Here is an 11,796-nt window from a genome sequence, read left to right as displayed (position 1 = left end):
TGAAACATCTTGCTTTCACAGGGGGAGCGGAGGGAAGAGAAAAATGTCTCTCCAGAGCCGGCTCTCTCCCACATTTAGTAGCATTAGGATCTAACATGTAATTTGGACTAAAAGACTTAATTCTTTCCTGTGGTTTGATGGTTGTTACATCCCCTTTTTTCTTCTTCTTTAACAATGTATTACATAACATTCTGATACACTAATTACCATCTCATGTCATAGCAATTTTATTAAGAGCTTTTACTTACAAATACCCATTCTGAAAGGATTTCAGGACTTTTTTGTAATTTTCTCTGAACTAGACTTGTTGAAGCACTGGCAATACGGTCTGATGCTGCCTAATGCAGCTTCCAGTAACAAAGCGTCTCTACACAAAGATCTCTCATGAGCCCCAAGTCAGGCATGGATTCTTCTTGCGTTTAGTCTCAAAGACTTGTAAACAAGTTACTTTTAGCACACTATGTTGTGATAAAACACTGGTAACACAGCCCTATTAGGTTCCTGTACCTGCTACAGTTCCAATTCCAGAAGCAATGCCAAGAGAGAGAAATTCCTTTATACCAAGTAATGGAAAATTTGTGAACTATTCTGCAGTTAGTGTTTGCTCATTAATATGGTATCATCTTGCCAGGCAAGACTTGGTACCATGAGGTATTTTTCCGTATAAAATTGCTAATGCCATCAGGATTGTCCAAATGGGATCATCATCATTAAAAAGATTACACGGTAAGGAAAGTGATTACGACAACGTCTGAGTAGAAGGATTACTAATCACAAGTAGAATCCTCATACAAATCTCATTCTCCGTATACAAGAAAGGACACAAAACCTTTTAAACGTAATTTATATACATTTATGGCTTTATACAACAAACTGTCAGGGATTGTTCTCATGTGTCTGTAGAAGTACATCAGGCACTTTTTCTGAAAATATCCACGTATGAATTTTAATTCTGCAATGTGACTAAGTCAGAGCAGTGAAGCGTTGAAGAGCTGTCACACCACTCGCAAGTAGAACTAGCAGTATGTACATGCCAATCTCTCACGATATTGCTGGTTTGTGGAACACCCTCAAAAAGGAGGCCAGTTTTAATGCCAAGTAATTTGCTTTTTGCTTGCATAAACCATGCTGCATTTTACATTGTGATTACCAAAATAATAATAATAATGAGAATACCATATTTAAAATCAGTCATAAATTAAGGATCCTAGCAATTTCATAATGAAAATAGGAATTTCAAATCAGTAAAAAAATAAAAAAGTACTAACATATATCCAGTGGTTTAACAAGTGCAAATTTTATACTGTTTTATAATTGGTCCAATTTTAACTTGTCTTCTTAGGGATGCTCTGTTGACTTAAGCCAATGATAAGCAATATGACTTTTGCTTATAAATGTAGGCAAATTGTCAGTTTATCAAAGCAGAGCTTTCCAATTAATGCATCTACTACCTAAACATATATCATATAGCTATATTATGGAAACAATACATCTTTATATTTAAAATATCTGAACAGCTCTATAATACAATAAACTTTTAATAACAGTACAAACCAGAGAAAAGTCAAAAACAAGGCTGCATAGGTAAGATCATCTGCACAATTCACAAACCAATCATTTACAACAATTCTGACAAACTAAGTTACTCTAGAAACTTGGTACTTTTACTAAAAAAGGATTTATTACTAGAGGTCACATAATGTTTGTTTTCAAGGCAGACAACATGCCCCTTCACCAGACTTCACAGTATTCCAGAATTACAATTGCAAAGTATTAGAATGGCACCACAAAAAAAAAAAAAAAAAAAAAAAAGGAAATAAATTTGACCATACAGCCTAAACCTCTGATTATCTACAACTGTTTTCTCATAATAATTAAAAGCAGCTTCCTACGGACTGTTGTAATTAAGGAACGGCTACATTTATGTTATTCATAGTTATAAAAGGAAATGAAGAAAATATCTGTATATAGGAAGTTATACAGTAGCAGTAATAATAAACAGGAGGTATATTGTTACATGTAGCATGTTCAGCTGCAACCCCATGGAGTATAGCTGTAAGTACTGCTTTCTCTGCAAGCAGAGGTGAATTTTATGACTACTTTGGCCTATGCATATCAGTGCCCATTTGGAAGCAAACATTTTTGCACACTCAGCAGAAAGAAGGATCTCTGGAAACCCATATGTGAGCCTTTCGTTTGCTCCTCTGTCAGGATTTACCTGGGAGTGTAAAATCATTTCAGGGACTATGAATTTGACGGTGAAGATGCTACTAGACATATTTGCCTGTAAAAGCAGGCGGTTTCGTTGAGGCTTCAGCACTAGGAACATTTCATTTTGCTCAACAGAAATTCAAAGACTGATTTCACGCTGGGGGAGATCCTGTATCACAGGACAGCTTAACATCAACCCCTGGAACTGCTGACAACTGTAATAGGATATCTAAAAAAGTAGGACCAGCTGTAATTAGTAGTGATTTAAGCCCAACAGGGAGCTAAATGCTAGCACATCAATAAACACATTGCAGAGCCTTAGGAAAGCCGTTACAGGATCATTAAATATATGGCTTGTTGCTAAACTTCATTTTCTTAGCATATCCCATTTCTTTCTCCAACATACGCCATCACTACAGTGAAGATAAGTTTCAGTTAAAACATTTTCCAGTTGTGAGCTATGTAGACAAAAGAAAAATCAGTGGAAAAACATTTATTTCTCCCCTTCTGCACAACAGCCAGCCCTAGAACAAAAACTGTTCATCCTGTCAGTGCATAAAAAAGCTCCAAGGATTTCTGTAACACAAATGATATGTAGCAATCAGTGAAAAGACAGGTGAGGTCTGTTATCCACATATCCATAAAAACCACATCATGTGATTATGGAAAATCAGAAATTGTTTATCCAAGACCCAATCCTGAAAACACTCAGGTAGCTGTCAGTGTGCCTACTCCAACAAGAGCAAGTTTTTCCACGGGAACAAGGCCTCTGTCATTGATGTTCTTCCCTACCCTACATCTCATGTATTTGTATAACTTTGCCACTTCTTAATCTTTCTTACTTAAAAAAAAAAAGTAATGTTTTGTCCTGCAATAGGTCATCACACAAGTTTTAGCCTCCCATTCAAAAGCAGCACTTCTGCCTCTTCAAAGGTACTGCATTACAACAGAAACACTGACAAACCCTAAAACTACTGCTAATTAATGTAAATGATAATTTTGTCACTTTTTATCAAAATTATGAATTTTATCCATAAGGTCCTGCTCTTGAGTGCACAAACATTATGAGACCTCCATGAAATAAATATAAATGTGAAGCATTGTACAAGCATCTAACAATGAATACTTAACACTTTGTGGTAGTCAGGGTTAAAATGATAGTAGAAGCAGATGACATTTCTAAAAATGCATATATAAAACTGATTAAATATTTCCTAAACATAAAGTTGTCTATATTTATACATCACACAACAAAAAAAGGGACAGAAATGTTTTGTATTCAAGATCCTTATTAAGCTTTTCCTTTATTAGCACTCCCAAGTGCTAGGGAAATTTATAAAAACATGTACTTAATCCAGTTAAAATACTGTACAAAATGAAGAGATTATGAATGCTGCCCGATCTCAGATTTTTTTTTTTTAAGTTGCCTATGTAACAAAAGTAGACTTTAATTATAAGAAAAATAGCTTGGAAAGTATTCCAAAAATTATCTCAAATCCAACAGTAAAGTCATTAGTCTGACAATGAAATCCAGATATATTCTTGCATAAATTTGCATGAATACATGTAACTTATCAAATGGCATTTAACCTACTGTTTGCTTTGAATAGTCAGTGAGTTTAGTAGGATCATATTTAACAAGCTATTCTGTTCCCATATGAAATGTGTGGCAATTTTGAGTAAAACAATGCAGTTCATACTGCTGCAAGGCAAGTCCACAGTTATCTCAATTCATCAAAACACAGGTAACATCAACGAAGGTTAAACTTATTTAGGGCATGAGATCATCACAGTATTCTTACAAAAGTTTATAAACTTTTCTTGGACCAAAACAGATAGTCTTAAAAAACAATTCTTCTTCTACAGATCATACTGTACAAAACCGAAAGCACAACATGATGTAAGTAAGAGTCTTTGCTGTGATTATATGGTGTAGTGAATTTGGCACTTCAGAGTAATGAAATTTCCAATTGCACAGTTCTTATCTACAGCAGCACATAACCTGCAAACCTTGGGCAAACATCCTGTACAGGAAAATACTCTGTCTGCTGCCAACTCTGACGAAAGGAAGAAAAAAGAAAAAAAAAAAGACCCCAAAAAAAGCTAGTGCATGCGCACAGCTTTGTCAAGAAAATTAAAAAGGAAGGTGAAGGACATCTTTGTACTGCTTTTCTCAGTTCCTGCTGTCAGACAAGTCTGGAGAATATAACCGTAGCCTAGGAAGAAAAAAAAAAAAAAAACAAACAACAGAAAGAACAAATTAACATTCACACCAAAAGATTAAATCTATTAAAATATGCTTGAACTAGCTTTAAGATACCCCAATTGGGGAAAAAAAAATGTATTGATTAATTGCTAGTTACCAGCAAGTTTTTTTGTTTAAAACGTTAATGGCAAAACATTAGTGCTCCACTCAAAGCAACAGAAGTTGGTAAAGGGCAATCCTAATGCACCAGTGCAAACCTCATTTTAAAACTAACAAAGGACTGGAAAGTGAATGATTGTAATAGAGGCACTTTGCATGCCAACATAGAGGACCACCCAGATTTTAAGCATTTTGACATCTCTTTTTCCTTTTAGCTGTTTTTCAGATTTATTATAAAAAGCACAGCTTACCTCCTACTACATCCTAGCCTGACACCCAACTGTGTGTGGTTGTCTTTACGCTGTGCTGAAAACTTTGGTTAGGCAATACACTGTCAAAGTTAAAATCTAACGTTTCTCCATCCATAAGGTCATTACGGATAATTGACTCCATGTCACAGTCCAACCGTTCAATTAGCATGTCATCTAAGTCACTGGGAAGCTTCTCCTGGTGAAGGGAAACAATTCCCACCCTTCCGTAGCCATTGCAACTGTTAACAGGGGCGTACGGGTTCATAGCATTCATCTGCATTGGGTGACTCATAGGCACTTGTAACGAAGTCTTCACTGTCGACAGGCGATTTAGACCTGATGTGTGTGACATGGTGTTCACTGTGTGTGACAAGGCACGACCATTAACTGCAGGTGTTGGCTGGTTATGTCCTTGGTGAGGGCGGGCATTAGGGTTCATCATTTTGTTGTGGGGCGGTTGACTGCCGTAAGTTGGCATCACCGAGTTAGCGACCATCAGCACACTTTGGCCCAGCGCCCTGCCACCAGCCTGGGAAACACCAGTGTCCACTGATGCCAAGATATCATTGTGCGGTGGAGAATCAGAAGTCAGTAACTCCTTCAGAAGTCCTGCGGGACAGTTATATTGGCTCATCGATCCATAGCTTGATTTACTGTCTTGAAGAGTCTGCATAGGAATCTGGGGCAAAGAGTTCATGCTAGCTTGAGCATATGTAAATTTCCTGTAGTCTGGATTTGGTGAACCTATACTTGTAGTTGAGGATGCAAATGAGTAACCGGGTGTTTGCTGCATCAGGGTAGCAGATGAAGACTGGGTTGACACAGTCATTGATGTATTAGGTGACAAGAGATTAAGGTTATCCAAAAGATTTTCCATGTTCTCAGAATTACTCATCTCTGAAAGGCTGGGTAGAGTAGAAGTCATTTTGGTGGCTGATGATGGGTATACCATGGAGTGCACATCCCCATCTCCAAGATCATCTTGCTCTGGCAAAATAGGAGAAAGTCTTCCGCTAATCGTACTAGCGTTAGAGCTAGTTCTAGGTCGAAATGTACTCCAGTTATCAAAGTCATCGTTACTGTGAGAGCTGGGGCTTGCAGGCCACTTCGAGAACTGCGATCCAGGGCTGTCACTATTTCCCTCTTGACCAGACTGAAGGGATGCTTTTTTCTTGGCAGCTCTTCCTCTGCTTTTGGCAAACTTGCTGTTGTTATCCATGGATGCCGCCCGCCTCCTAGGAGATTTGCCACTCTTTCCTCCTTCAGGATTGAGCATCCACCAGGAACTCTTCCCTGTTCCCTCATTCTGCACTCTGATGAACTTGCTGTGCAGAGACAGATTGTGACGGATTGAATTCTGAAAAACAAAATAAAGTGTAAGAAATGGGAGAAAACATGTGTATTTTATGCCATAGTAATATCCGCCTTTGCAAACATACTCTCTTTCTTTTTACTAGAAAATACAGGGGTAATCATGAAATGGGAAAACATACCAGTCTGGAAACATCTTTTATCAGCTCACCACTCAGAACTAGCTGAAATGAGCTTGCAAAGAGTTGCCACATCAATTTGTCTGTCATGTGGCCCAACCACAACTGATGTTATAAAAAGTTAAATAAAATACTGAAGGAGCTGTTCTGAAAAACAAATTCCTCAAAGGAGACTAAATATACTAGAAGACCAAGATGACAACTGAAGATCTCATTATCACCTTCACTCTAATGAGTTGAACCTTTTTTGAACCTAGGGGGTTTTTTGTTATTATTTTATGCAAAAATCAGAAATGCTAGATCCTGTCCTATGATCTTTATAATGGGTTCTCATCCTGCACAAGCCTAAACTCTGCAAACATGCCAGCCTGTGAGTATTGCCACTGAACATTAGTGAGGTTTATATTACTTGTGTTATGTGAGAAAACACATATAGAACACCAGTTGAGGATTAAGTTCTGAGTTTTATAAATAAACATCACAAATTTCCTAAGAAATCATAAGGGAGAAAGAAATGCAAACAGCATAGACAAAATTGCATTTAAAACCCCAGTCTTAAAACTGTCTTCCAAAAAAAAAAAAAAAAAAAAAAAAAAAAATCAGTATTTTAATATGCAAAGTTGACTCTTCTAATATCAAGGGCACAGGATATCTCGTGCTTCAAGACTGACCAGAGGTACTGAAGCTTTTCATTACCTCTTTGGCCACAAGTAATGTTTCAAGTTTTGTTCTTAAATATATATTAAAAAAAAAAAAAGAAAAAAAAAAAGAAGAAAAAGAAAAAGATCCCAAAACCCCAAATCCAAGACCACAGATTGACCTGTTAAGAAGAAACTACCCTTTGTATTACCAAGCTGTGGATAAACATTTTTTCCCTTGTGTAATTTTCTGCTGAGCACATGTAAAGAACATTATATCAACAGAAAAGTTGTCCTATGTTTTGACATAATTGCTAACAAAAAGCCACAAGTTCAAAGAGTGCTGAAATAGGCAGCCATGTATGTTGGTAGGAGGGTGGGACAGTAGCACAGTCTACATGGGGACCCACAGTCTGTGCTAGGACTGCAACTCATGCAGAACGAGTAGGAGGGAACCACAAAACAACACATGAAATAGGTAAAACAGAAATTAGATCTCAGTGGCAGTAGCTGCCTTCCACTCAGTCATTTTTAGCAATTTGTCTAGAGAAAAATTCGGGGGAACAAAAATGGAAAGCCTGTTTCTAGAAAACAGAAGAGTAAGACTGATCTTGACCAACGGGCCAGTAGGCCAATTATCTCAAAACACTAAATGGCTGCTAGACCTACAAAACCCCCTGTTCTACCTTTCCTGTTTCTCCACATTTTTCCTCCCCATCTATCTTCTCTGAAGTTTTTAAGATGAACCCCAAGACCCACTACCAACACCAAACCATGAGGATGATACAGCTCAAGGAGCTTTGCATACCTTGTGAGGCAAACCAGAGGACAAGGCATACAGCCACTGCTGTGGTCTCTGGCTGCTTTTGCTGTATTTCCCAACCCAGAGTGCTGCCTGTGATAGCAGCATCTCCAAAAATGTCTTCCTTCTCTATCTGTTCTCCTGTGTACATCTGCTTTCTCAAAGATGCACATCTTTCCTCATTGTCTATACATCCAGCTGTCAGAAGAAAATGAGCAAAGACCATAAGGAGGCATGCCAGGTGTAAACAGTCATCTCAGGGGCTCAAATCAGAGACAACAGGCTCAAATTCCCTACAAGTGCCATGACACATTGTGGACCACAAAAAGCCAACCAGCCAAAGCAGGCCAGGCCACCTGCAGAGCGCAACAGGAATGGTTACTCTGGGGTTGGAGATCTTCAGCAGATGAGGGCAGCAAGGAGGCATTACAGTCCTGGAACACCTTACAGGCATCTGTGTCCTGAGACTACCCCCACAGAAGTGCAGCTTCACCCCAAGACGGGTACGAGGTGCTTTTTGACAGCAGAAGACGGCAGAACACGGCCTCATGGCATCTCCCTGTTCAACCGGCACAGCAAGGAGTCAAACCATGTGCCTAACTTCAGATGCCTTTCCAACCTCTCCTTCCCCTCCAAAGAACCACCTTTAACAAATTATCCCGGTTAAACAAACACCAGCGACAATTTGAGTGCTTCCTTACTCAATTTTGAAAGGAAGCTATTCTCATAGTAACTAATTAACATAGAACTGTATCTCTTCACTGCAGGTAACACTGCAATCAAAATCTCATCCTCTATCTAGCTACAGGGTGTAAGGGAAGGCTTTGACATTTTATTTTCACCAGGTGCAGCTAACACATCAGGAGGGTAAACCTGTAAATCCATCTTTGGACTTGCCTGTGGACCCAAGGGCCACCTGAGAAGCCGCGTGAGGCCTGCCTGGCACAGCCCATTGTTTTCACTCAAGGACCACAGCCGAATCCCTGGCTGACACACGTCCAGCACTAGAAATGTCGCAAGAAAGTTGTTCTGCACGTCTGTTGATTAAAAAACCTCCTGCGCCAGTTCATTTTTTTACTGTATTTTGTAAACATACCCAGTTGGCTCAGGCTTACTGTTTACTATCAAAATAGGCATATCAAACACACAAAACATCAGGCAGAGAAAATGCCGTGCTAAGGCTCAGTTCCCTCTTCTCTGCAACAGAAGTGTTAAATATTTAAGAAATTGCTGCTATTCCTTAGTCATCAAAAATGTTATAATCTGGTATTATTGTACTGAGGACATCTGAGGTCGCTCTTTGAGTAACAGAGCTGTCTCCTAACTCTGCCAGCAATGAAAAAAAAATTTTCCTAACAGGAAAAGGTTTGCGGCCCAGAGCTTGTTACATAAATTCCTGTTTTTCACGCAGCCAGCAGGACATTAAAGAAGCTATGATTTACTAACTTGGAAAAAGTGTTGAAGAGGTAAATCTTGTGAAAATATGCACTGCTGTTAATGATGTTGTGTCTACAAATCTTTGCCAGACACAAACATGACCTGATAAAAAAGTGTAGTTTCAGCAGTGGATCTTGGCAGTGGGAAAAGTGGCGCGGCTGTCAGTGGCCGGGCGCTCAGCGGCACCGCCGGCCCCAGCACACTGTGAGATACCTTCAGCCATGGCTTTCAGAGGCACTTCGAAGCAAAGCCTCCCAAGACCTGGCCTGAATGACCCAAAAAGCAAGCTGCCACGTTTTGAGGCTGGTTTCCACACAGCAGCGACACATGCCAGATCGCTCTGAGAGCATCCATACTGGAATCTTGCCAAAACCTTGTCAGGATGGCAGCAGGGTTACTGCCACCTGTGGGGTTTCCTGGGATGGAGTTTTGCCTTTGAGATAAAGTGCAAAGAGCCTCCACTCCTGTTTGGTCAGTGAACCAACTTCATAACATACCTCATCATATGGATCGGGAACCATGGATATGCTTATCACTGCTTGCTGATTTAAGAGCCAAAATATGCAAACCCAGTATCTGCGAAATGCAGCGTGATGAGCACATACCAGCTAATAAAACTTATGAAGCCAAGAAAATTATTCCTTTGAATCTACACGTTTATATCATTCAGTTACATTTCCAACATTTCCTACAGCTGAACCGCACTGCTGCGAGAATGCCCTGCTTGCTGCTCTTCCAAACAACAAAAAAACCTCAAACTGCTTTATGTTTTAAAATGATTAAAGAAATAAATGTCTCAGCCATTTAATCCCTGGGTGCAAATAGTTCTGCTGATACCTGATACTGCATTGAAATCCAAGATATTCATACTAAAACATGCAACTTAAGTTTTACCTTACTAATTGCTAAAAAAAAAAACAAACATACTCCTATTACAATTAAAGTTGAGGTATTTAATTACTTTTCCAGTAAATTGTTTTGGTGTTTTAGTAAAAAGAAATACCCGAAAACACAGCTGCTTTGTAAAACTTTACAACACTGTAGGCCTGTACTTACTGAAGCAAAACCACAGTCATTCTGGCCATCTTTCCTCTACCCTAGCCCTTGGAGCACACAAGGGAGAGGAAAACAGAGCAGAGCTCCTGCTGCCCCTGCAAACCTCTCCAAGCAGGATCTAACTGTGGATCTGTGATTATCCAGGAAGCTGCAAGACCCAAACTTTGTAGAAGCACCTACAAGTGTCCATGGTGTCTCCCACCCTCATACCCTCACATGCAGGCACAGGCAGCACCCATTCTGCCACAGTACTGAGGTAGCCACCAAAACAGAGAGCAAGGAATGGATGCAACAGCCAATACATTTTACAAAATGTGTGGATTTCCTATCAAGGTGCATATGTTGATGGTATTGCAATAAGTATGCCATGGCATCTCAGAAAAGAGATTCACCACTAACTAGTAACAAAGGCAGAAGGTGTTGGCCTCTAGAGGCAGCCATAACAAAGTGGAAGGCCGTAAGAGCAAGAATGCTTCCATAACACAGAGGTCAAACATTTCCATTAAAATTAACAGTCCAATGACTGCCCATCAGTATTTCATTCAGAAGACATCTCAGCAGTCCACTGCTTCCTACACCTCATCCAAGGGGACAGTCTACACATGTTGCTAGTCAGCTTGCACTACCATCAGCTGAAATGGCTGCAAATACAGATTGGGCCACAGCATGCTGTAGTTCTCAGATCTTTCTAAACAATATCTGAAATGGATTTGGAAGCTGGAGCTGGAACTTTCAGGGCTGATTCTGGTATGACCCTCTAAAATAATCACAACTAAAAAAAAAAGAAAAAAAAAAGAGAGAGAAGTGGGAGATTGCTTATTTATTTATTTTAACTGATAGTTGGAGAATACTGAAATAGGAACATGCTTGGCAAAAAAGTTAGAGTTGAGGACTAGTAGGAGAGAAGTTCAGAAACCCATCTGCTAACATCATCACTGTTGAAAGGTGTCTACTGTGATCAGTAGTGGCTGGCACATGCGTCAGTCATGTTAGCATGTCCTGTTACTGACAGCTTACAGCAGGATTCAGAAACAGCAGAGCCCCTCCGTGGAAACACCACCAAAGCAAAACCTTTGCAGCAAAGAGAAGACACCAGGATTTTCATTTGCTGTTACAGAAGATATCAGACCTCTCAAGGTCTGTGTATGGGGACGCTACAGCAGGTCCAGTTGTTCAAATCACCCTACTCCTGGACCCTCAGTGGCAAGCACCACTCTAAAAAGAAGTCACAAAAAAATCTCCTAGAAAAGTATGCGAAGGACAGGAAGTTTACCTGCGCAGTTGCTCAGGGTTCCTTCAGCATTAACAGCCAGGCAGCAGCAGCCGCAGGGGATAACCATGGCAAGTGGCACCACGTAGCATCTATCCAAGGCTAAGCTGGACCATGCCTGGTGAAACAGGCAGGTCTACTTGGAATAGTTACACTGCCTGCACCTGCTTTGCTGTGGTTTTCAACCACACTGCCAACTCTGCAGGGGCAGGGTGAAGAGGCTAAGGAGGAAAGAGAACATTGATAACTCCAGATGTACCAGAATTTCCTTTGGTA

At 39.9% G+C, this 11,796-nt stretch overlaps 1 protein-coding gene across 1 annotated transcript in view; it reads right to left on the bottom strand.

The window, feature by feature from the left end:
- Positions 1-214: 214 nt before the first annotated feature.
- Positions 215-11,796, bottom strand: part of FOXO1 (forkhead box O1) — a 69,484-nt gene continuing 57,902 nt past the window's right edge. Inside the window, exons 2-3 of the mRNA XM_074913739.1 lie at positions 4,828-6,184; positions 215-4,427 (exon numbers count right to left, since the gene is read on the bottom strand). Of these exons, the coding sequence (XP_074769840.1) occupies positions 4,841-6,184 (1,344 nt within the window). The 3' untranslated portion in view covers positions 215-4,427; positions 4,828-4,840. The remainder of the gene's footprint in view (positions 4,428-4,827; positions 6,185-11,796) is intronic.

This window comes from Athene noctua, chromosome 1 (assembly GCF_965140245.1).
Source record: "Athene noctua chromosome 1, bAthNoc1.hap1.1, whole genome shotgun sequence".
NCBI lineage: Eukaryota > Metazoa > Chordata > Aves > Strigiformes > Strigidae > Athene > Athene noctua.
Note: the sequence above shows the minus strand (reverse complement) of the source record. Positions and strands in the feature narration are given on the sequence as shown.